Here is a 27,898-nt window from a genome sequence, read left to right on the forward strand (position 1 = left end):
GTAAGGGAAAGTTAGGTAGGGTCTGTGCGCCACCCAACCGGGTCTACGCGCTAGGTTGAGGAGGGGGTTGCGCCAGGGGGGGGGTCAGTGCGCTATGGCATGTCGGGTCATCGCGCTAGGTGCCTTAAGTTCTTTGTTTTAATCTACAAGCTATCAAAATCACTCTCAATAGGTAGTTGATAAATCCTCTTGCCTCTCAAGGAGTAAAAGCTTTGGAAAAATAAATGAAAGATTGCAAACTAACTTTTTTATTTTTAAAATAGTGTATTGACAAACATAAAACTGTGCTTTAGTTATGAATATCATAAACAAATAAATGTCCCACAGAGTTCAAAACAAAATCTTAACAATACTCCGGGAAAAGTTTCATTTACCAGTATCAAAATAACAAATAAATGTCTCAGAGTTAAAACGAAAATCTTAAGAATATTCCGTGAAATGTTTCATTTAACAGTGTCAAAATAACAAATAAATGCCTTTCAGAAATCGAAACGAAAATCTTAAGAATACTCCGTGAAAAAATCATTCAACAGTATCAAAATAGCCTAATTACATTTATTACAAAAAACTCAGTATCCATTGTATCAATGTCCTCCTGAGACTTTTCACTCAAATTCATCTCACTCAGACATTCTGCATGCCACCAGCTGTCACACAATACACATTTTATCCTTAACTTTCCTTTTGTTTCACATTGACATTTTCCACAGAGCTCGTTCATATCATCAATTACATCATCCGAGTCATCGTCCAAGACTGGCTCATCCGCACTCTCTGAAGTTTCTGTTTCCTTGTCTTTCTGCTTTTGGGAAACATACTGAAGTGTCCTGAATCGTTTTTCTTTCCTTTTCTCTTTTCTTTTCTTTCCTGTTGTTTTCCTTCTGCCTTTTCTTTTCCTCCATTCTCTTTCTCTTTGCTTCAGCTTCTTGTTCTATAATTTTTTCTCTCTCTCTTTCTTTTTCTTTCCATTTTCTCCCTCTCCTCCTCTCGTTTCTTTCTCTGTTTCTCTTCAATCATTTGCCGGTACTCAACACCGCTTATTGAGCATGGCAATACTGCGATGGTCTTTTTTAATCCTTTTTTCTTCGGGAATGAGGGCAGCGTGAGGTAATCATCAATCGTTTTGGAATTTTTCTTTGTAGAAGGCAGAGGTTGTGGAGCAGGCTGGGATGTGTAAGGCAGGGGTTGTGGAGCAGGCTGGGATGTGGAAGGCAAGGGTTGTGAGGCAGGGGTTGTGAGGCAGGCTGGGATGTGGAAGGCAGGGGTTGTGAGGCAGCCTGGGATGTGTAAAGCAGGGGTTGTGAGGCAGGCTGGGATGTGGAAGGCAGGGTTTGTGAGGCAGCCTGGGATGTGTAAAGCAGGGGTTGTGAGGCAGGCTGGGATGTGGAAGGCAGGGTTTGTGAGGCAGCCTGGTATGTGGAAGGCAGGGGTTGTGAGGCAGGCTGGGATGTGGAAGGCAGGGACTGTGAGGCAGGCTGTAAGGTTTTCTCCAACAACACCTTCCAGTCTTCATAGGGTGGGTCATCCATGTCGATCGCTCCTCACCGCTTCATGAATTTTAGAGTTGTTCCTTCCCTAATGACAGGCTCAGCTTCATCAGCTCAAAATGTTGGAGAATGCTGAGAGAGTGGGAGTTCTTTGTTCTGGCCCAGGGAACTTGGATTTGGCTGCTGGTGAAGCAGAAGGAACAGAGGTTGAGATTGTTGGGGTACATGCGGAAGAGCAGTGATGCCAAAAGATGCTGAGGTAGGGAGAGTGACTGGAGCAGCGCTGGAGAAACTGCAGCTTGGCTTCAGCTTGTCTGAGTTGAGTACAACCTCAGGGTTAAAAGGATAGATCCCAGACTTAACAAATCCCTTGTAAGCAAGCTCTGGTCGTGCTGTAGTGTCCCAAGCTTTCTTTAGTGTGCGGGCAAACGTGCACATGGTGACACTCTCTCAGTTTGGTACTGAAACTTTCTGACGGCTTCACCCATGCTAGTTTGATTGCCCCAAAGAAAGCTTGATCCAGTGGCTGGATAAGGTGACTGGCATGCGCCTTCAGGCAGTAAAGGATGACACCATTCTCGTTACACAGCGTGCAGATTGCCAGGGAATGATGGCTGGAATGGCCGTCCACAAACAGCACCACTGGTCGCTTTTCTCCCAATTTGGGAATGAAAATGTCCCTCAGAAAGCTAAGAAAGACCACCTCAGTGATCCAACCATTTGGAGTTTTTTGAAAAAAAGCCTCTTCAAAACCTTCCAACGCATTGAAGCGAGGATCTCTGGTGTAGGGAAAGATCAGCAGCGGTGGAAGGTACTGCCCCATGGCAGAGGAGCAGGCCAACATTGTCACTTGCTGCCGTTTGCCACTTGTGACAGAGTAGACGTGTTTTGCTCCTGTCATGCTGATGATTTTCTTTGTCTTTGGACATATATTAAAACCACTTTCATCAGCATTAAAGATCCGGTCAGGAGAGGTCAACAAAGTGGGATCGATGGTGTCCAGGTAATGTTTCATTTGCTGAAACCATTCACCTAGAGCATCCTTTGTCACAATTGCTCTCTCACGGCCAAGTGGTTGTCCAATTCTTTCCGTATCTCTGGATGCCTCTTGAAAAAGGCTCGCATCCAATCCTTTCCAGGGCGGTTGTTTTGAAGACAGTCCTCTCTTCCTATCATCGAGAATGGTTTTCACCATGTCTTTGAGGTCGTCTTTGGTCCGTCCAAAACCTCGTTTAGACACTTCAATCAGCCAATCTACTAGCTTCTTCTCCTCTTCCATTGACAGAACTGTTTTGGGAGCAGGCTGCATAGGTCTTCTTCCCCTGACCTTATCCCCAAGGGTGGCGTAAGGGATACCAAAAGTTTTGGAGGCGGCATTCAGGGACATCTGTTTAGATCTTACCAGCTCCACAGCTTTCTCCACTTGTTCTTGTTTGTACCGCTGTGTTGATGCCATTTCAGCAAGGGCTGTAGAAAAGGATCAGAGCAAAAATACAAATTAACATGCATAATGGAATAATTTTTTTGTTTTCATTTTTTCCAAAAAAAAAAAAAAAACTGAAAATGCAGATAGCCTAAAAAGAGAAAACAAAAACAAAACAAGCACTCTAGCCTAGTGTTGCTTTTGCCTGGTGGGCGCGACCCGCCATGAGCGTTTGTGGCGGGTTTGCGCGCTACCACGCCTCTCCTATTTGCTGACACTCAGGCATGTTTATCCTCAACCATTTGACAGTCATGTATTATAACAAAGAATTGATTGACAAGTTATGTCAGTTTTGTATCAAAATAGGTAGCAGTGACTAACACTGATATTCATGTGTGTTAACGAAACAGTTAGCGGAAGACAACTTACCTCAGTATAGCGGAAGACGCACTGCCTCTCTCTCCCTGGCGCGAACACAACACTGGAACGGTACTGGCGGGAAAATTTGAACTACGGCCCGCCATTTAAACACTCTGTTTGTGTGTTATGAGATTTAACGTGGGGCTTAGCGCACAGACCCGACTGGCGCACAGACCCTCCAATACTCTAGCTTCCCTCATAGAAGGGTGGAAGCATGGAATAGTTTAGACGTGGAAGTGGTCAACGCAAGGAATATTCATGATTTTAAGAAAAAGTTGGACATTAGTAGATATGGAGACGGGACAGTACGAGCATAGCTCTTTTCCCGTATGTTACAATTAGGTAAATACACACACACACACACACACGTATAATTTGCTAAGGAATATTGGAGTAGCATTTCACTATATGGACAAGGAAATGATGAAGAAATTGATAAGTACTAAAATAAGACCTAGATTGGAATATGCAAGAGTTGTGTGGACTCCCCATAAAAAGAAACACATAAGAAAATTAGAGAGACTACAAAAAATGGCTACAAGAATGGTTCCAGAATTTAAAGGGATGGCATATGAGGAGAGACTAAAGGCAATGGATCTACCAACCTTGGAGCAGAGAAGAGAGAGAGGGGATCTGATACAAGTTTATAAATTGATTAACGGAATGGATGAAGTGGATAATGAGAAACTGATCCTGAGAGAAGAATATGACTTTAGAAGCACAAGATCGCATAGTAAGAAACTAAGGAAGGACGATGTCTGAGAGATGTTAAAAATTTAGTTTCCATAAAGATGTGTTGAGACTTGGAACAGTTTGAGTGAGGAAGTGGTATCAGCAAAGAGTGTACATAGTTTTAAAGAAAAATTGGATAAGTGTAGATATGGAGATGGGACCACATGAGCATAAAGCCCAGGCCCTGTAAAACTACAACTAGGTAAATACACACACACACACACACATACAAAACAAATTTTCTAATCTCTCTCTCTCTCTCTCTCTCTCTCTCTCTCTCTCTCTCTCTCTCTCTCTCTCTCTCTCTCTCTCTCTCTCTCTCTCTCTCTCTCTCTCCCTTCCCTCTTTCTCTTCCTCTCAAAAGATAAGCTACATGCGTCCCGTTTGTGTCTAAAATATTAGCAAATGTCACACTCTCTCTCTCTCTCTCTCTCTCTCTCTCTCTCTCTCTCTCTCTCTCTCTCTCTCTCTCTCTCTCTCTCTCTCTCTCTTTTCTCCCACTTTCCTCTTCGAAGGCGATATAGTGACTAAAAAATAGCAGCATAATACACAAAGACGACAAGTGTGACAAGCTTGCACGAGTTTCCCGCGCTCGGGCGCGTGGCACTACCACCCATATATCATACAGGCGGGCTTTTTTGACATCCGGCGCGATGGGGTTAAGGCGACCGTCCGACTAATATTTTGGAAAAAAATTTTAAAAAATGAAAAAAATTTAATGTCTATGTACACGCCTTGGGAAGCTTGTGTCAAAATATTACGGAGAAATACGCAAAAATGTGATAGTTATGGCTCATTTTCCACCCCCTCTCTCCACCCCGATCTCCGTTCATCACTCCCGCCAAGTCATATTCATACACAACTGCGTAAATCATGTTTTAGCTTATAAAATAACATAGTGATGTAAGCTTATAAATGAAAAACTACATATAGAATGAAGGAGAATATTATTCTGATGATTGTGGCAACACAAATCACAACTGGCGAAGGGGGAAGGGGGACGCTAGGAAACCTTTGTTTACAACCACATGTGTGGACGTTCGACTACCATTTATTTTGTTGAGTATCAAATCAAACTTTTTCGTTCGAGTTTTGAAAAGTTTGAGTATTTGGACGTTCGAGCATTGAGTCTCCGCTTTATATTTCTTATAAGAGGTGAAAATAAATATGAGGATAGGTAAGTAATCACTGGGATTGTGCAAACTCATTATACATATTCAATCATAGGATATTATCACTGAACCTGTGCATAGTTAAAGAATGTCTTTATGTTTCATGGATAAACATTAAAAAAAAAAAGACAAAGCCAACTCTACAAAATTCTCCTCGTGATTTGAAGGTAACTTTCAATAATACATAAAAGGCTGACTTCTATGTATTTCTTTAAACTTATATATAGAGGAAAGTCTGTTAATCCAAATACAGTAATACTCCACTTAACGAACGTTCGTCTAACGAATTTCCGGTTTAACTTACTATATAAAGTTAGACCAAAAAGTCCACATAACGTACAACCACATCTGTTTTAGCGAATTTTTTGGGTTTGAATTTGCCAGGTGAGGGACCGAACACAGCAGCTTCGCTGTGATTGGCTGGCTCCCCGCCTCTGTCTCTAGCACTCCTGGAGCTGGATCCAAGATTCTTTAACAATGTCAGAGCAACCCTCCTTTTAGATTTTTTTTGTTTTTTCTCTTTCTCCTACTTTCCTCTTAACAGGGCCTGGCAACCAGCGGATTTTTTTTCCAACACTTTGTTTTCCTTGGCCAGTGCCCTTGTAATGTAAAAAAAAAAAAAAAACCTCCTGCCGCCAAATGGCATCCATGAACGCTTGGAGGGACGGTGACAAGGTTGCTATCAGGTTGCTCTGAGGTTGCTGGGAACACCACCTCTGTTCCTGTCTTATACAGTATATGCATTTATGTTCACAAAACAACATTTCTATTAGCTTTGTACAAACCTTGCTCCCAAGAAAGGATTGTTTTGTAATGCATAAAGTGAAATCTTACATGGAATACCAAAAAATAAAGCAGAGATGAGATCGGCCACAGACGAAGCGGAGACTCACGGCGACTCATCACTTCTTCTTCTTCTTGTGACCCTTTTAGCCTGCATGTTGTCTTTCACCACAATATTAAATTTATGTTTCCACTCTTCTATTGCCTGCTATAATGGATATCACATCATTGTATTCATATACAGTAAGCCCCCAAATTTAACAAAAACCAGCTTAGCGAAACCCTTATTTAGCGACTGTCTGGAAAAAGGCCAAGCCCTCAAGTTTAACGATTTTCTCTCATATTTAGCGAATGCACTGCGCTACACTGTCCCGCCTCCCGCTCGCTCTGAGCCAATCGTGTCTGTTTGGCCATGACGTCAGTCCCACAGTGCCTCCGGCATTCCTGCTCAGCGCTTGAGCTATTGTGTGTGTTAATCCAGCGTGTGAACTCATTTTTTTGTGCTCCCATCCTCGCTGTTTAGCGAGTTTTGCTATCACCATGGCCTCCACTAGTGGTTCGGGGGATGCTGATTCTTGTGAAGGTGGCGATGTTGCAGCTGTAAATGGGGACTCGAAATGGGGACTTTGGGCGGATGAAAGACTGATTGGTATTTTTCCCTATTTAAAGTAGTATTCAGATTTGGCGAAATTCCAATTTAGTGATGGTTTCAGTAGACTAATAGGATCGCTAAATGTGGGGGCTTATTGTACGCTCATGCCATGAGGATAACCTTGACTCTGTGGCACTGAGTGATAGTGAATTACTAATGAAATCCGCGGTATTTCATTAGTAATTCACTATCACTCAGTGCCACAGAGTTGAGGTTATCCTCATGGCATGAGCGTATATGAATACAATGATATGATATCCATTATAGCAGGCAATAGGGGAGTGGAAACATAAATTTAATATCGTGGTGAAAGACAACATGCAGGCTAAAAGGGTCACAAGAAGAAGAAGAAGAAGCGGCCGAGTCGTGGTGAGTCTCCGTTTCATCTGTGGCCGATCTCATCTCTGCTTTATTTTTTTGGTATTCCATGTAAGATTTCACTCTATGCATTACAAAACAATCCTTTCTTGGAGGCAAGGTTTGTAAAAAGCTAATAGAAAAATATATAATTTTTTTTTAACCCATGTGGTATGTTGGGGACCAGCCCAGAACACATTCCCCCTATTTCAATTATTTCCTATGGGAAAATTACATCCGCTTAACAAATTTTTGCTCTATGAACAGCTTTGACATCCCCTATTCCTGTACTTGTAATTCGATATTCGAGTGGAGTGAAAAGAAGTTAATATGATCCCTGCGCAAATTCAAATTAGGCAGCAGAAGCATCCCTAGCAGTGAGGGGTGGAAGTAGATACTGCTACCGATGCTCCCTCACTTCAGACCAATACAATAGTGATGGGCAGGAACTCATAACTCAAATGTTCATAGAACTAGTTCCTTGGGCAGACAGAACTGTTGAAACTGGTTCTGGAGCTGGTTCTGCAGGGAATCAGAAGAGCACAGCTGGTGAATACCATAATCTTGGAACTGTCAGTGAGCTACTTGGCAATTACCATACACATTGGCAATTCTAAAACTATTACTCACCAGCTGGTGGAACCAGTTCCAGAGTCGGTTTTGTGGGGAATCAGTAGAGCATGGCTGACGAATACCAATATCTCAGAACTGCTGATGTGCTGCTTGGCAGTTACCAGGGTGTAACAGTTCCAGTATTCATCTAGAATATGTGGTAGGATGATTACAAAGTACAGGGAAGACTCAATACTCAAACTTAATTACGTAGTTTCAAATGGCTGTTCGAGTATTAAAAAGTTTGACTATTGATACCTATAAATCAGGTAATTTGTTCCAGTCTTAGCAAAACCTGAACTTGACAAAAATTTCATTGTATTCTTTTTACAATTTTGATTTGTAAATACTATAAGTGAAGACTGGTGATGGATAACAGAAGAGGAGGGGAGAAGGAGGGAGGTCGCCCGGAGGATGAGTCACCATCCATGAAAACATATTTTGTAACTTCTCCTGGTGTGATTCCTGTAAATCCACATGGAGTGCTGTGGCTCACTAACACTTGCACTCTTGCCAGATTCCTTATTTTCACCACTAATATGCCTCTTTGGTGTCATTGGAAGTTTCTAAATGAAAACCTACCGACAGAATGCAGAAGATTGTTGTTTATCTCAAGACTGCTACAGGACTAGGGATGTGCACCGGCATCTGGTATACCAGTATTACAGTAATACCGGTATTACCAGTAATACCAGTAATACCGGTAATACTGGTATTACCAGTAATACGGCATCAAAATGGTATAGTGGTGGCTGCGAGAAAGGGAGATGACAAAATGTTTTGTATACAACCAAATTTGCAGCCATTTGATTACCAGATATTCTCATCACTAATAAGCCTTTGGTGTTAAGTTTATAAATGAAAAACTACAGATAGAATGCAGGAAAATGTTATTCTGATGACTGCGGCAGCACAAGTCACAACTGGCAGAGGGGGAAGGGGGACACCAGGGAGCCTTTGTTTACGACCACAGGTGTGGACATTTGACTATCAGGTGTTTTTTCGAGTATTAAATAGAAATTTTGCATTCGAGTATTGAAAAGTTTGAGTATTGAGTCTCCACTGTATTTAACCATGGGACATTCCTGCCCCTCCCTCCAGGTCCTCCTGTGGAATCTTGCCACCCCCTCTTCACTTGGGACACCTGATTAGCTGGAGCATAAAAAAAAGGCCACCCAAAGCACATTGGCTGTTTTTTTAATTGCAGAAGTGTTTGTTGACAACCCTGTACTAGATCATGTATACATTATTCATAGATAAAATGAAGTTTTATGTAGGCAAGAGAAAGAGAAAAGGATAACAGAGGCTGCAGAGTCATGTAAGTGGTTTGTTTACAACATTGTGCTTTCCTGATGGTGGATAAACATATAACCTCCCAAGTGTGAGCCATGAGTGACCATAGCCCTGCTATAGTGCTATAGTGCTCCATAACCTTGCAAAAGCTTCTGGATGGATGGCTTCTGGAGTGCAATTTGGAATGCACCTCTGATTCCTGGTCCTGAGGGATGAAAGATCTAGACTGGGATGGATAATAATAAACATGTAAATAGCATATGGGCTGAGAAATTATCATGGATAAAGATGCAGCTGACATGTATGGAGAAGTATTTGCATGGTAAAACATTCATTATTTTATTATTTACTACTTTATTTCTTATGCATAGTGTTTTCAGGGTTACATCCCAATAATCTGGCACACTCCTGGTCCCCTGCTCATTAAATTAATGAACTTTTACTGTTTATTGCTTCTCAGCTGATTTTGGAGAAATCTCTCAGTGCTTCAGTATCAAAGAGTAATGTAATGTTCCAGTTATTTGTATTTGTTACAGTTTTAAATAATTTGAGTAACTGCTTATAGGTTTTTTTTTTCTGATTATCTATAATAAAGTGAGGAATCCATGATATGGGATAGTAATATTTTGTTTATTTTCCTCAGATAACCTAAAAAATGGACGGTTTCATCAACATCTCAGAGAAACATTTGCTCCAATGGTTGTTCGATACGTTGATCTGATGGAGTCTTCAATAGCCCAATCAATCCACAAAGGCTTCGAGAAGGAACGGTGGGAGAATAAGGGGTTAGTATGGAGGCCGTTGGTAGAAAACACACAGTCCAAGATTAATTATTTGCTTAGTAAATATGATATTTTATTAATTCATTTTATTGTTTGTGTTATTTTGTGTTTTATGCTTGCACTAATACATTTTTTTACAGTCATTCTTAAACAACATGTGTGCAAGTATACTAGCATTTTATGAGAATAAGGTAACTTACTTTTTTTTTTTTTTTGTATGTGAGCTGGTAAAAACGGATACTACTGTGGCAGTAGTATTATGATTTTTATATTATTATTGTTATTATTTTTATATAATCAGAATGAAATCATAAACATGGATACTCTGATTTCCAGGTTTGAATTAGATATAAAACACCTTTCTAATATAGATTTCTTTTATTTATTTATTTTTTTTTTTTTATGTAAGAGGGCAAGGCTGACCAAGGGCAATTGGAAAAAAAAAAAAAACTCAGCTGCCAGCCCCCGTGCAGATTGCTATTTGAACCTAGAGATAGCAGTATTGAAAGTAGATCATCCCATCTTCATTATAGTTTACTATCCTTCTGTCATTTGTTACATTAAATTATTTTTTTGTTTATAATCTGACTCGATATTCCATTTAAATTTTCTACATTTATGTACATATTAATATATATTAATTTAATGCAACATTCAGTATTTAATTGAAGATGAAAGTTATAATCCTGGTTCATATTCGTGCAAGTAGTGTCAGCGATCTCAAGTAATAAAGACTTCAGCAATACAAAACTAGGTGTTACCATGGTGGAAGTATTCATATCCAAATCTTTGTAAACCTTGTGTTGAATTGCTGAGTGAGTGTAATCAGCTATTTCTTTTAGCATTGTTTGTTTTAGTGTATTATAGAATTTAAAGAAATATATATATATATATATATATATATATATATATATATATATATATATATATATATATATATATATATATATTTTCTGCAGTTTTGATTGTAGAAATGTCATATATATATATATATATATATATATATATATATATATATATATATATATATATATATATATATATATATATATATATATATATATATATATATATATATATATATATATATATATATATATATATATATATATATATATATATATATATATATATATATATATATATATATATATATATATATATATATATATATATATATATATCATTCCATCTTTGCAAAATGCATAGGAGACTAATTAGTGACTCCTGTTTCCATTGTCCAAAACAGTACCCTTAAGCTTTATATAACATTGGAGAGATGAAGATACTTGAAAAAAAAAAAAAAATCACAGAACTGTAAAGCTAACTTAAATGTTGTGTTTATTGTAATAGACTATATATATTACAGCACTCAAACAGTAAAGCAAAAAAAAGTTAACCCTCAGGATGCAACTGTACATGATATTTTGTACAAAAACAATAATTTGACAAGAGTAAGAATGTCAAGGCAAGACTCATTTAATGTACTCTACTTCTTTTAGGACCAGGTGCTTAGAGCTGCCATCCCTTAAAAAAAGTTTTAAAGTGAAAGGTCATGATATGACATGTATGAAAATAGATATTTACATATAAAAACAAAGATGCATTACCAAACTTATAATAACCTAAACAAGCAAAAGAACTTTCTTCAAATACAGAATTCTGAAAAGAAACAAAGAGAGATATGATTATAGTACAAATAATTTTGTTGCACATAACTTATGATGTGCATGTTAATTGAGCTAAGAAGTTGTTATTCAAATCTACCATACTTTTCATTACTATCTAAATTGATGATGACTTTTATATTAGACTCAAATACATATGTATAAACAGTATTGCTTGGCAAAGTGTTTCAAATACTTCTATGTGTTTGAATCTCTTGCTAAAAGCAGATGACAGCTGCTGGCTAGTCATTTATCAATTACTACATCCTATCATGTCAAGGTGTACAGCAAATTCTGCTGGCTGGAAAAGCAACTGATATTTGTAACTGTGATTAGGATTTCATGAAAGTTAGTGATGTATGTGTTGGTCTTTAGTACACTGAGCAGTTGTTTTTTTTTCTTTGGTGGCTTGGGTCATAATTCCATTATGTTATCAATGGGTTGCATTATCATATATATATATATATATATATATATATATATATATATATATATATATATATATATATATATATATATATATATATATATATATATATATATATATATATATATATATATATATATATATATATATATATATATATATATATTCCTCAATCCCTGTCCCCCCCATACCCTACCCCCCAAAAAAAAGGTCAGAGATGTGCAGGAATGTACTATCAGTGGGTTGTCTTTAGCTATTGTACCTAATTATATACCTCCTTAGTCACATGTTATAAATTATTGTTTCCGTGACTTTAGTAAAAAGCCAGTATCTGGTTTGTGAGCTTGTTTAATGCCATTGAGGAATTTATCAGTGGCATATTTGCAACCTTTTTTGCCAGGTATTTAATTCAGTTCATTATACAATATTTTGGGGACATTCAAAGAATGGAAGACTACTGCAAATATTATTTATTCAATATCATACATGAATTTTTCATTGATTATTATTATTTGTTTATTTTGCTTTATTTTTGGGGCACCAATTACTTGTAGGCTTTGTTACTGGAAGCTGGGATAGTCAAATGGCAGGTTTCTGTTCTGAAGGCTTGTTTGGTCATCATTATCAGTTGTAATGCAGACCAGATTTTTAAGTGAAGTCTGGAAATTCATGCTGTTCTCTAGTATTTTTCAATGCGCTCATTGGTGAAGACAGGATGAATTTTAGTATGTAGGTTTTACATAAGAACACAAGAAATTTAAGGAAGCCTACACGTGGCACTACCTGTGGCTGTTTTTAATTTGCAACGCAATAGTGGAAAAGTGGCTGGCTTTGGGTGGAATTCTAACTCAGATTCTTATATGCATCATTTTTGAGTGCTGACTATTAGTTCATTACCTCTGAGTGTTGAGAAGTGTAAGAAAAGTTATTTGACATTTTTTATAATTCCATAATACAATAAGGATGTATCTGTAACTTTTTAGCATTGGTATATACTCAATTCTAGGTAGCCATAGATCCATCTTTACAGGACATCTATTGGAAGTACATAATTAATATCACAGCTCATAATTTTGTCATTGACAATGATATAATCTGCAGTTATTGGTAGTTCTGATGATCGTTCTTGAAACATTATAAGAGGAACAGGGAGGTCCTTAGTTTTGACTTAGATTTCTAGAGTTAAGATCAAAGCCTAGATGTTCAGAGACTTACTGAAAGGAAAAGCATTTTCCATTTGTGCATGCAATAAGGAAACTACATTCATTGGTAGTGCAGATCTTTGCTATTGTGGGTTTTTATGATTTATCAACTCATAATAGATTTGTCTTTATCAAAGTATGTAAAGAATGTCTTAGATGTTAACACATTACATGCCATTAACTTTCAGCTCTTTCTTAGCATACAAAATAGAATAATCTCCCCATCCATGTCATTAGTTTCATGTTGTCTGGCAACAATATAGCATTATAATCATGTAGGAAAGTCAAACATTCCTATTACATCCTATTATATTACTTTGTTTGCTGATGATACAAAATTGCTAAGAGCAACCAAAACCCGAGGGGACTGTTTGCTGCTGCAGGAAGATATAAACAAAATCTACAAGTGGAGTAAGAAGTGGAAATTAAAGTTCAATGCCAAGAAATGTCAAGTAATGGAAATAGGAAACAGTAAGAGAAGACCAGTATGGAACTATCTGATGGGAGAGGAACAAATAAAGAAGACTAAAGAAGAAAAAAATCTGGGAGTGATTATACAGGAAAATCTAGACCCTGAAAAACACATAAGTAAGATATTTGGACTAGCATATAAAATGTTGACCATTATAAGAGTGGCATTTCAATTCATGGACAAAGATACGATGAAAAATTTTTTCACAAGCTTGATACGTCTCAAGCTGGAATATGCAGCAGTGGTGTGGATATTGACCTCTAAAAAAATATAAGAAGATTGGAACAGATCCAGAAGCTAGCTACAAAGAAGATGCTGGAACTAAAGGACCTAACATATGAAGAAAGGCTGAAGGAAATGGGACTACCAACCTTACAAAATAGAAGAGAATGAGGAGACCTAATAACAATGTAGAAAATAATAAATGGCATTGAAAAAATAGACAAGGAAGACCTGGTGTTGGTGACAGAAGAAACTAGAAGGACAAGAGGACATGTAAAGATGAGGCAGTGTGTGAAGGATATTGGAAAATACAGTTTTCCACATAGAACAGTGGAAAGGGGAATTCATTGAGTGATGAAGTTGTTACAGCACATAATGTGCATAACTTTAAAGAAAAATTGGATAAATGGAGACATGTGGACAGGACACTATGAGACCTGCTCGAACTCTGTACAATACAACTAGGTAAATACACACACACACACTGGAAAGTAAGTTCCAAAATATTTTGTCAATAGAAGAAAAACTGGATAGAGTTCTAGCCAAGAATGATTCGTTCAAAAAAAGAGCTATTGAAGGAAAAAGTAGAGATGGAGAAAAAAAAACAACTAAGGAAACAATGTGAAGAGATGAAGGCTAAACTCATGGAAATGGAGATAAAAGTATCCGAAGGGGACTTGAGGAATGAGGAATGCCTTAATCTAATTGATACCAGGATGAAAGAAGTGAACCATGAACATCAGGAGGTACATAGGTCGTTTAGGGAGATAGTAAAAAAGCAGGAAGAGGAAAATAAAGGGGTTAAGCAGAGGGAAATGGTAAAGGCACTAAAGGAAAATGAGTATGTGGTGAGAGATATTGCTGAAAAGAAAAATGTGTGATCATAATAGGATTGCGGGAGGAAACTAACAGGAATTGGCAGGACAGGAGGGATAAGGAAAATGACAAGATTAAGTCTTTACTGAACAAGATCTCTGTGGGAGAAGAGGACCTATATGCTGAGGTAGAAGAAAGTGTGAGATTGGGAGCTTTTGAGGAAGGCAAGAATAGACCATTAAAATTGAAATTAAAGTCTCAGGTGGCAGCGGAGGCCTTGTTGAGGAGGGCTTGAAAACTTAAGGACTCTGAGGAAACCAAAACAATTTACATAAGAAGAAATATGTCACAAGATGAGCAAATCAAAATTAAGGAGCTTGTAACTGAAGTGAAGGAGAGGAATGACAAAAGAACAGAGGAGGAAAAGACCAAGTTTTTTTGGAGGATGAGAAATGGGAGGCTAAAGAAGTGGTAGATAAAACAGACAGAATAAGCATTACATGGAAGAATGAGACTAGGAATGGAATAAAAGTGACTTACACGAACATAGATGGATTTCTGTCTAAGAGGCTAGAATGTATGGATTACCTAAGAAATAACGAACCGGACATAATGTGTGTAGTGGAAATAAAGCTAAGGCCCGAAATAAAGTTAGACTGGTTTGTTGTAAAACACTAGAAAGTATGGAGAAATGATAGAAAAAATAAAGGAGGTGATGGTATAATGGTTCTTACTAAGGAAGATCTGATAGTGAAGGAGGTGAACTATAGTAAGAGAAATGAGGAAGTGATAAGTATGCTTATAACAGATGGCAAGAGGGACATTAATATTATAACAGTATACATACCACCCAGAACCAGTGCTTGGGAATATAAACAGTACCAAATGGTGATGCGAAATACTCTAGACAGAATGAAGCAAGAACTCATCAGAAAGGATAGAGTGATGATAGTTGGAGACTTTAATTGCAAAGAAATAGTGTGGGAAGACTACGAAGTGGTGAATGGTGGTGAGTGGGCAGAAGAATTGTTAAAGGTAGCAACAAATAACTTGATGGCACAGTGGGTGAGATCACCAACAAGGTGCAGGGGACAAGATGTTGCAGCAAGGTTGGATTTGGTATTTACCAGGGTAATCTCTCTAAAAGAGGAAATTGAACATGAAAGTCCCTTGGGGAAAAGCGATCATGATGTCCTAAGCTTTGAGCTGGATACAGAATTAAGCACGAATAAGATTGTGGAACGCAAGGAGGAAAAATTAAATTATATTAGGGCAAATTATAACCATATAAGGGAGTTCTTTAATGAAATTGACTGGTCCGTGGTATACCAGGAAAGGGATATGCAATTGAAGTATGATAAATTTATGGATTTGTATAACTGCTGTGAAAAAGTTTGTGCCATATTACAGAAAGAGGACTTTAAATAATAAACAGTGGTTTAATAGAAATTGTGAAGAAGCAAAAAAGAACAAAGAAAAGGCATGTAAGAAACTTAAGAAAAACAGTGATGTATTATCAAGGGATGGCTACAAAACAGCAAGGAATAGATATGTTGAAGTAAGGAGAACAGCACAGAAGGAATATGAACAGAGGGTGGTGGAAAACTGTGATAGTGACCCAAAAATGTTTTACAAATTCATAAATGGAAAACTAAATAAAAGGAGGCAATAAAAAGGTAAAAACGGGAAGAAGTATATGAAGATGCTGGAGATATAGCTGAAATTTTGAACGACAACTTTTGCAAAGTGTTTACAAAGGAGAAGCATTTTATGGGAGGAAGGCCTATGTAAATAAAGCAAATGCAGGACATCATGGTTACTAAGGAAGATGTAAGGAAAATTATAAGCAATCTGGATATTAATAAATCAATGGGGCCTGATGGCATATCTGGGAGGTTGCTAAATGAATGTAAGGATCAATTGTTGAACCCCGTATTTGATATTGTGGAAACCTCCATACGAACAGGATTAGTCCCGAAAGAATGGAAAAGAGCTGACATTGTGCCTATATATAAGAATGGTAGTAGAATGGAACCGCTAAATTATAGACCAGTATCGTTGACTAGTATATTGTGCAAGGTATGTGAAGAAGTAATTAAAGCTAAGTGGAGTGAGTATCTAGAAAGTGAAAACATTCTGAGTGAAAGGCAGTTTGGTTTCAGAAAAGGAGAAGATTACTGGACAGGTTGAAGTCAGAAAAGTAATGGGGCCAGATGGTGTATCAGGCCTGGTGTTAAAAGAATGTAAACAGCAAGTACTGGAGCCAATTTGGGAAATAATTAAAAGTTCAATAAATGAAGGGAAAATTCCACAAGAGTGGAAGAGAGCCAATATAATACTGATATTTAAAGGAGGTAAGGCAACTGAACCACTAAACTACAGACCAGTGTCACTTACAAGTGTCGTGAGGAAGTTATGTGAAATAATTATAAAAAAAAAGTGGGTTAAATTTCTAGAAGAGGAGCAAATCATATCAAACAGACAATTTGGATTCAGGACAGAGCAGTCATGTGTATCAAATTTAATAAGCTTCTACTCCAGAGTTATTGCAAGACTTGAAAACAGAGATGGATGGGTAGACACAGTAAACCTGGACATTAAAAAGGCATTTGATAAGGTCCCTCACGGAAGACTTCTTTGGAAACTAGAGAACATAGGAGGACTGTGTGGAACCTTGCTCGAATGGACTAGAGATTATTTGAAGGATAGGGAAATGAGAACTGTGACCAGAGATACATATTCATCTTGGAGTAAAGTAACTAGCGGAGTGCCACAAGGGTCAGTGTTAGCCCCATCTTGTTTCAAGTTTATGTAAACAACATTCACATTGGGATAAACAGCTATATGAATTTATTCGCTGATGATGCAAAGTTGCTAAAAGTTAACTGGAAGATTTAAACAAGATTTATAAATGGAACAAGAAGTGGAAATTGGAGTTTAATGCCAAGAAATGTCACATAATGGAACTAGGAAAGAGTAAGAGAAGACCAGTATGGAACTATTTAAAGCGACAAGAGCAAATAATGAAGACAAATGAGGAAAAAGATTTTGGAGTGATCATACAAGAAAATCTGGGCCCTGATAAACACATAAACAAGATATTTGGACTATCATATAAGATGTTGACTAATATAAGAGTGGCATTTTGTTACATGGATAAAGATATGATGAAAAAAATCATCACAAGCATGATATGCCCCAGGCTGGAATATGCAGCAGTGGTATGGTCTCCGAGCTCTAAAAAAGATATAAGAAAACTGGAAAGGATACAGAAGATTGCTACAAATATGGTGCCGGAATTAAAGGACCTCACATATGAAGAACGACTGAAGGAAATGGGACTGCCAACCTGACAGGATAGGAGAGAATGTGGAGACCTAATAACAATGTATAAGATAGTAAATGATATTGAAAAAATAGACAAAGAAGACCTGGTGCTGTTGGCAAAAGGAGATGGAAGGACAAGAGGACATGAAAAGAAGATCAGGATGAGGCAGTGTAAAGGATGTTGGAAAATACAGTTTTCCACACAGAACGGTGGGAAAATGGAATGCATTGGATAAGGAAATTGTCGCAGCACATAGTGTGCATAACTTTAAAGAAAAACTAGATAAATGGAGATATGGAGACAGGACACTATGAGCCCCGCTCAAACCCTGTACAATACAACTAAGTAAATACACACATACTGCCGGCCAAAGCGAGTGGACGCAAGACCAGAGCTCCGGTGTGATACGCTGCCAATTCTGGAGAGAAACCCAGCAGACCTGGTGTTGTTACAGGAGGGCAGGGGGTTAGCTTAGTGGTCCTGTCTCCAAAGAGTTATTGAATTTGCTTAGATTTTGAGATTGAAAGGAGTATGGAGAATGACACAATGGACAGCGCGGTTGGTGCTACTCGAGATGTAAACTCCCCTCCTCTGACTAACTGTCTTCAACCTCTTTCTCACCGCCGAAATGTTGCATCTCTTTCTATCTTTTATCGCTATTTTCATGCTAACTGCTCTATTGATCTTGCTAACTGCATGCCTCCCCTCCTCTTGCAGTCTCGCTGCACAAGGCTTTCTTCTTCCTCTCATCCCTATTCTGTCCAACTCTCTAATGCAAGAATTAACCAGTGCTCTCAATCATTCATCCTTTTCACTGGTAAACTCTGGAACTCCCTCCCTGTATCTGTATTTCCGACTTCCTACAACTTGTCTTCTTTTAAGAGGGAGGTATCGAGGCATTTGCTCCCCAATTTTGGCTGACTCTTTCCCACTTTTTAGAGAGCCAGTACTCAAGTGGGCCTTTTTTTTTTTAATATATACAGTATATGTTTTGCCCTTGGCTGGCCCTCTCCCTTACATAAAAGAAAAAAAAAAAAGGACTGGGAACGAGACTGAGGGGAACCAGAAGTGAGATTGTAGAAACACCCCTAGGATTGAGACAGCTGGGTGAATGGAGTAGAGAGAGGGAGTTTTTCGGGCTTTAAGGAAGAAAGAGTTACCATGAGAAGGATCATCATTATGGATAAGGAACTTAAAGCCTTAAAGGAGATGGTCGCAGTCATGTTCGAAAAACAGGACCAGCTGATTACGGAGAATCTAGAACTGAGAGAGAGATGTTTAAACTTAGAAAGTACTGTTAAAATGAACCATGAGATGAAAAATACTCTAGAGAAAATAAAAAGGGAGAATAGCTCCCTAAAGGTGTAATTTACAGATTATGAAGCTGCATTTCAATGGCTGCAGGAAAGGCTGGACTCCAATTTGGAGACAGGCAAAGAAATGAGCGAAAGGAAACTAGATGAGTGGAAGGAGATTTCGAAAAAGGAACGAGAAGAAAAAGTCAATTTCGCTGAAGTAGTTAAGCAACAAATAAAGGAGAAAACTAAGGACACAGTTAAACAGGTGATCAAAGAAAAGGAAGAATTATCTCCGTAGTGCAAGATAAAGAACAGAGTCTTGATAAAGAAATAGAAGAAATATATAGACTCGGTAAATATAGTGAGGAAACCAAAAGACCTCTAAAAGTCAAAGTGAGATTGCAAGTAGAGATAGAAGAAATATTAACTAGGACTGGAAAGCTGGCTGAAAAGGCAGAATATAAGCATATCTGGATAAAGAAAGATGAACCCAGGTAGAAAAGGAAAAAGAGAGAGAACTGAGGAGTGAAGCTAAGGAAAAAAAATGAAGGAAGGACAGAGAAGGAAAAGAAGAAGTTTTACTGGAGAGTGCTAGACATGAGACTGAGGAAATGGTGTATTCGGGAAGGGGAAGGAAAGCATTAAGAATCATGTATACAAATATAGATGGGTTTATATCAGGAAGTTTGGAAGTGAGAGATTATATATCGGAAAAAGGGCCTGCAAAAGAAAGTACTAAATTGCCTGGATAACATGCTAAGGAAGGATAGAAGATTGTTGCTCGTGGGAGATCAAAAACTGCAAACACGTCAGTTGGGAAGAAATGGATGAAAGCAGTTGCGCTGGACATTGGGGGGATGATGTGCTACAACTGGCAATGGTAAACACATTGGATCAATGGGTGAAAGATTATACAAGATATAGAGTAGAAAATGATCCATCAATGCTGGATTTGGTATTTACAAAAAAACTGGAGCCATGTCCAGACATCAAATATAATACTTCAATAGGAAAAAGTGATCATGTGGTCCTAGAAATTGAATTAGAGGATCGGCAAATTTTGGAGTATAATGAGGAACACAAACACAAGAGATATAACCATGCTAAATCAAATTTGGGGGAATAAAAAGTTATTTTGGTAGTATTGATTGGAAAGAAATTATGCATGGAAAGACAATTCAAGGAAAGTATGATATATTTCTAGACAAGTATAATGAGAGGGTAAAGAGATGTTCCTGAATATAGAGTAAAAAAGAGCAAACACACCTGGTATAATGTTATATGTGCAAAACCTAAAAAGTGCAAGGATGCAGCATGGAAAAAAAATAAGTAGGCAATGTAATGAAATAGATAGGAAGCAGTATAAAGAGGCAAAAAATGAATACATTAGGATAAGAAGGGAGGAGGAGAGAAACTTTGAAAAGGATGTAGTGAAGAGATGTGTAAAAAAAAATCCAAGCTTTTTTATAAGTATGTAAATGGTAAAATGACAAATAGAGAGAACATTACTAAGTTGATTAAGGGGAATACAATATACGAAACATCGGAAGAAATGACTGAACTTATGAATGAGAGCTTTAAATCAGTATTTATTGAAGAGGAAGAGTATATAAAGCCATTCAACCCAGCAGCAAAGGAAGGATTAAGGGGAGCGTCCGATTTAGATTGGTATTATATCGGTGCTTCATATCTCCAGTAAATATGCATGAAACACTCTGATTTTTATGTTGTGAAGTATTGGGAACATGTACATCAATATTAGACATTCATCCCAATTCTAGTCCCCAACCCCGCTGTGCAATTACAATTTCAACTAAAACTTACGAGTGTTATTCTGGCGTTATTATTTGCTCCCTAACCTTCATTTTCCTGTGGCAAAGACATGTTATAATGTGAAAGGTTTTCACGTTGTTAGATTTTTCATTTCATCTTTCGTTTTTGTTTTATGATTTTTTTTTTAAATGTTTTTTTTTTTCTTTTTTACTTTTTTTGACCAAAAAAATATTAATACAAAATTACAGGTCACATATGTAAAAAAAAAAAATAGTGACGTGAATTGAAAGAAGAGGTATTCTTCTCCTTTTAAGTTTTTGTTTCATTGAAATCAAGCTAAAATTGGCTTCAAAATAGGTTTTAGAAGGGGAATAACTTATGTTTTGAGATACGGGCTGATAAAATTTATCGATCGATCTCGATCCCGTTATAACACACTAGGAAGTTTATTCAGGTTTATTCTATGTTATTTTTTATTATGTACAATCTCATAATACAATTAGATGTATATGAGGCTCCTAGTCCCCTCCTGTCAATGATATATTGGTCCTGAAGAGGCTTTTCTCTCGACCTCCAGCTCTCACTTTTTGTGGTTGTGATGTGTTCCTGAAGCTGTATGTTGTGCAGTGCATAGTTATGGTGTTCTGGTATATATCAGGCTCCAAACTGTAATCAAAGGCAGGATCTGGGCATGAATAACGAGAGGAAAAAAGATTTTTTCAGCCTCCTTTTTGTCAGCATGACAAGCTCGTCATCATTTTCCATATCTTCATTTCCTTTCTCAATATTTTGTAGAAAAGCTTCTCTAATTGTGAGTAATGAGGCCTTTTCTTCTTAATTTCTTTGTCTTTGTTCTGCGTGAGATGTGGTGAGTTGTGGTGTGGCGATGGTAAGGGTGGTGGTGGTGGGTGACGCGAGGATGTGTACTGGAGCATTTGAGGTGTCAGGTTCAACATGGTCTTTTTATTCTTTGTGTTTCCATACTCATATTGCAGGTGTCCTTCCTCTGCTTATTCCTCTTAGACACCCATCCCATGGTTGGCAGTAGGTGAAAAGCAGGATGTAGTAAATAAATTACGTGCTGTTTAGCAGAGTGAAGGGCGAAAAGCGAGAGACGCAGCAACAACCTCTCTCTAGTAGCTTTCCCCCTAGTGAGTCTCGCTGGTGCCTTGGTTGATGCCACTCATAGACTTTCAGTGTTGCCTTATCATGTCCACCAAAAAAAGTTAAGATTTTTGCCTTTTTTTCAGTTTTTGAGAAAAAAAAAAAAATCAAAAGTATACGAGACTTATCGTAGGTCAGTTGAAGTATGCTTGGGATTTTAGGAGTTAAATCACCTCTGCCATAGTGGAGATTTTTACATGAGATAAGCCATCCGCGCACCTGCCAGTCAGACTTCAAAGCCACGAACACCCACATGATATCAATTAACATGTTATGAAACAGAAAGGCAAGAAATTCTTGTATAACATATGAACAAGGGCGGGAAGTGGTGGGCATGTAAAAATCTCCACTACGGCAGAGGTGATTTGACTCCTAAAATCCCAAGTATACTTCAACTGACCTACGGTAAGTCTCATATACTTTTGAATTTTACAACGTCAAATCACCTTCTGCCACGTGGAGATTCCTACATGAGGCTTTAAAGCCATGTGGGTGTCGTACCCAAACAACCGCCATTCAAAAGAATTGGAAGACGGGATAAAAACAACACGATCATGCATGGGAAAGTTCATTATACATAAAGGCATAATCACATGAAGTGCATGGCCCATGACAACATAACCCCTACACCAAGTACATACACATCTGAATTGTAATAGAGTAACCTGCTCTGACCCCGATGCCGGCAAGTCCAACATCCACCACACAACCTTGGTCCCAATAAGCACTGTAAAATTAAATTTAAGCAGTTGTCAATATCCAAACATAAAAACACAAAATGAACACCAAAGAGTAACAAACGTATTCCAACACTGCTTCCTGAAAGGAGTCAACTGCAGGAACAATGTGTTTGTCATAGTACTTTGCAAAAGTATTTTCCCGGGTCCAACCCGCTCTGGACATAATATAAGCGATGGGTATGGACATAGCCTTGGCCTTAGACACCGCAGCAGATCTAACACTACCCGCTGTAAATTTCAATGTATCCACTCCTGACTTAGCAAGCATGGTTTTAATCCATCGGGATATGGAATCTCTAGTAACCGGCCTGTGCAGTTTAATATAACTGATGAGTAAGGTATCATTGAATGGGGAAAACTCCTTGCGGAGTCCCACAGTCCTGTCCAAATAATGTCCCAATGCAGCACAAACACATAAACGGGGATCCCTAGAATAAGCTTGAAATTTAACAGTCTATATTAAATGTTGGCCGGCATTGCTTAATGTTGCCCTTTAATTTAACAGAAATTAAATCTTTGTCAATGTACACAACAGATGCAGAGTTTGTACTCGTGTTGCTTGAGTCAATGCTATAAGCATAACCAATTTCAAAGACAAATCTTTAAGTGTCAGCATGTGCAAAGGATACATAGTAGTTAACAGGGTCAGAACTGGCTGAACATCCCAGGTTCCTGTGTATCTAGGGGATGGTGGTCTAAGGTTAAAGATGCCCTTCATGAACCTGATGAATAATGGATGATTACCCACTCTGCATCCATCCACGACAATCCCTAGCGACGAGAGGGCACTCCTCGCAGTGTTGACCGACTCATACCCGACATGCCTGTTAAAAGTTTCAGATAGAAAATTTATTATGTTTGAGACAGTGGGATCAAATGGATTAACGTCCCATCTATGACAAAACTGTGTCCATCGCTTAAGGTGTGGTCTATATTGTCTCTCTGTCCCCGGTTTCCACGAGGCCAGGATGATGTCTGCACCGTCCTCAGAAACACCTCGGCATCGCAGGTGCTGCCGGATAGAAGGCACGCCATCAGTTGAGTGTGCCTCAATATGGGATGTTCCTCCCCTGAAGATGGGTGTACCAGCACCCTCCTGTGGCGTGGGATGAGGTGAGGGTAATCTGTTAGCATCCTTATCAATGTGCCCATCCATGGTTGTGAGAACCATAGCGGGACCACCATCCACACTCGTGCTCCTTCCGCCTTGATCTTTTGCAGACACCTAGCAATCAGAGAAAAGGGTGGAAGGATGTATGCAAGTTTAAATGTAGACCAGTTTAAAGTGAAGGCATCCACATATGTGGCTCCTGGATCAGGCGCCAAGAACAATAGCAAGGAGTTGGTTATTGAGCCTTGAGGCGAACAAGTCAATCACTGGAATACCAAAAAGAACACATAACTGTAGGAAAATATCAACATTGAGTTTCCATTCATGGTCTGCCTTAACTAGCCGAGAAGCTGAATCCGCCAACGCGTTAGCCTTGCCGGGATGTGAGAACATGTTAACCAAGCGTCAGAAGCGAGGCACCAATCCCAGATATTTGTGGCTATCTCATTACAAATAGAAGATCTTATTCCACCCATTTGATTAACATAAGTCATTGCAGTAGTATTGTCACAAAAAATCCTAATGTGTTTTCCTTTGAGAACTGGAGCAAACACTTGCAAAACTAATAGGATGGCCTTAAGCTCCAATGCATTAATGTGCATCAACCTTTCCTCAGCCGACCAACTACCGGCAACAGACTGATGGTAAACATGGCCACCCCAACCTGTGGTTGAAGCATCCGTATAGACATCAATATCCGTGCCTGCCCTGAAAATTTTCCTAGTTTGACTAGAAAGATTATTTATCCACCACTGAAGGTCAGATTTCATACCCTCAGTAATCCTCATGTAACTCTCATAGTTCCCTTGTTTGAGGTTCAAAGCTGCAATTTTGCCAGCCTCCAAATGCCTGTAATGCAGCTTGCCCTGCTCCACTGCGGAAAGGCCGCAACCAGTAGACCAATAACCCTGGCTACCACCCTGATCCTAGCTGTACATTTATTCCTAAGGTCCGTACAGGCTTGCATGATCTTCTGAATCCTGCGTGGTGGTAATGAAACAGTCATATTATGAGTATCAATGATGTTACCCAAGTATTCAATGGTCTGAGTGGGTTCCAGCACAGACTTGTCCACATTAATACAAAAACCTAGTTGATGAAGTAAAGCAATGGTAGCCTCTACAGAAGCCAGACAGCCTGTCCTAGACCCATGACAGATTAAAGAGTCATCAATAAAACTAGTGATTACATGGCCTTTTGCTCGCAATGCAGCAAAACTGGCTTCATCAATTTTGTGAAAATTCTGGGCCCTCGGAAATACCATTAGGGAGACACGTGAACCGATAGATGATGTCTTTCCACTTAAAACACAAAAATCTCTGTTGTTCTTCCGCCACTTTCACTGTGTAGTAAGCATGTTTGAGATCAACTGAAGCTAGATAGTCACCTGCATTAATAAGTCTAATGGCTTGCTCAAAATTCTACATTTTAAAATGTTTATATGGAATGTGTTTGTTAAGGTCACTTAGGTTGAGCACCATCCTATAACCGCCATCCTTTTAGGTCTTAGAAAAATGGGAGAAATAATTTGCTCCTGACACCTCTCTGTCACAACAATAACCCCTAGCTCCAACAAATGTAAAATCTCCTCAACAATAGCCTGTTCCGCTGTATTAAATTTATAAGCCAATTCACACAAAAATAAATGCTCAATATCATTGACATTAATGTCCAGATGGCAGTGTTGTACTATGTCCAAAATAACTGGGTCCTTAGTAATTTCCAACCACTTGTGTACAAAAAAGTGTAGTCTGCCTGCCACAAAAGTACTGTTAACCTGATTTAACGTCGGGGCCGTTGTTGACCCCGACCCTTGGCATTTTTTGGATCCAGGTCCTGTTGTGCCGAGTACTGCCTCTGGCCACCCTGGAAACTCCTCTGTGATCGGTATGGCTGGAACCTGGCTGCGTGGCTCCTAACAGCTGCCTTGCCCCAGAAGCTCCAGTTCCTGCCTGAAGTGGACTTCCATTGGAAGAAAGGCTTCCTGTTGGATAACTTAACTTTTAATTTGTCAATCTCCTCAATCTGTTTGGTGGACTGAGAAAGATCATCCCCAAACAAAAAACGAATGATAGGCACTCTCTCAGAGCACAGATGTGCGTATTTGGGATTAATCTCCCTCTTCATAAGAAGCCTCCTGGCCAAATTAGTCCTGAAGTTGGCATGACCCAAAAGTGCCAGTATACCATTAATTTTACCAACCTCTTGTGCCATCTGTGAGTTACCAGTATTCTGCGCAAGTCGATCCAACTCCAAGAGTGACTTGGATAGAATGGTACCCGCAGAAATAATGTCAGCACTGATTTCTGTGAGACGAGAGTCCACCTTCTTAGCGTCCGTTTTCAAGGCTGCCAGGATCTGAGGATTACACTCTACTGGTGCCAGAGCAGGGCAGTTGTTGGGACGCCTAGTGACTGAATCCTCAGTAATGGATTTGTAATTCTCCTCCTGTAGCCCTTTCTCAAAAAATATATTTACCATAGCAGCATAGGATCAATATCCACATCAACACTGTCCGTGGAACCCAGTACCATGGCCGCCTGCAATAAAACACTGCCTCTATGAGAAATATCCCGAACCTCACTTTCTTCCTCATCAGTGGAGGGCACAAAGCCAGAAAAGTTCGCAGGTGAAGTAGCTGCCTGCAACCCAGAAGGATCTGCCTGGGAAGTCACCTGTTGCGTCTGCAGGGCAGGGGACTGGGCAGCCGTCAGCTTAGCTACTTCACCTTTCAACTGCACCAGTTCTTTCATGAGCGCCGACCCAGTGTGTTTACATCTCGGCGTCGCTGAACCCGACTGTCACGTACCCTCTCCGGCCCATCTCAGGAGTCCTCCGAGCTAACCAGAGACCTCACACTGTCCCTCGATGACCCAGTGGCACTCCTCCGGCTACTACCACGGCAGAACTCAGGTGGTGGGGCTGTGCGGTCCTCCATCCTAGACATGACTGACAGACACCTGCACCCAACGAGCCAAAAGCCCGCATAAGCCCACAAAGATACAATAATGGCAAATCTGCAGGCCCATCCCATACCAATGCCCTATGGCAGGCCTATCCCGTACCATAGATCCAACCTGAGTAGTAAGGGCAAAGTACCTGCCGTGACAAAAGCCAACCGAAGGAAACACGTGGAAAACGAAGACCACGACTTCACACACGTCCGACCAGCATGGGAACGGTCCAGCAACTGACTGACTGGCAGGTGCGCGGATGGCTTATCTCATGTAGGAATCTCCACGTGGCAGAAGGTGATTTGACGTTGTAAAATGATTCTCCTGATGTAAACAAACGCACGTGGTTGAGTACGGGACCTTTAAATGGCATTTAAACGGAAACCAGTGTGCGTTTCATCATAAAACTTTGTGAAATAATAGCCAACGTGTATACCTACTACATGGTTTTTTTTTTCCACAAAAAACATTATTTTTCATATTTTTTCAGTCTCTAAATCGGACGCCCCCCTTAAGAGACATTGTGGTAAAAAAAAATAGAAAATTAGAGAATTGCTAGAAAAGGTGGATGTGAGGAAGGCAATGGGACCAGATGGAGTGTCAGGATGGACACTAAGGGAATGAAGTGGGATGTAATTAACAACTCTTTAAGGGAAGGGAAGGTACCAAAGGAATGGAAAAGAGTCAATATAGTCCCATTATACAAAGGAGGAAAAATGACTGAGCCCCTAAATTATAGACCAGTGTCGCTAACTAGTGTGGTGGGTAAGATCTGTGAAATTGTTATCAAAGGAAAATGGTTGGAATACCTGGAAAGAAATTAAATCATTAATAACTCCCAATTTGGTTTTAGAAAAGGAAGATCATGTATAACAAACTTACTAAGCTATTATGCAAGAGTAATAGATGAAGTACAAGGAAGAGATGGATGGGTGGATGCAGTATATCTAGACATTAAAAAGGCTTTTGACAGTACCACAGAGAAGACTCCTTTGGAAAATAGAACACATG

At 39.0% G+C, this 27,898-nt stretch overlaps 1 protein-coding gene across 19 annotated transcripts in view; it reads left to right on the top strand.

Moving 5' to 3' along the window:
- Positions 1–27,898, top strand: part of LOC123517573 (calcium-dependent secretion activator-like) — a 1,686,808-nt gene that overhangs the window by 1,231,466 nt on the left and 427,444 nt on the right. For 18 of the 19 annotated variants that reach the window (XM_045277817.1, XM_045277814.1, XM_045277824.1 and 15 more), the window contains one exon: positions 9,575–9,716. In XM_045277817.1, the coding sequence (XP_045133752.1) occupies positions 9,575–9,716 (142 nt within the window). The remainder of the gene's footprint in view (positions 1–9,574; positions 9,717–27,898) is intronic. The other variant, XM_045277830.1, reaches the window with a different exon arrangement.

This window comes from Portunus trituberculatus, chromosome 42, assembly GCF_017591435.1.
Source record: "Portunus trituberculatus isolate SZX2019 chromosome 42, ASM1759143v1, whole genome shotgun sequence".
Lineage (NCBI taxonomy): Eukaryota > Metazoa > Arthropoda > Malacostraca > Decapoda > Portunidae > Portunus > Portunus trituberculatus.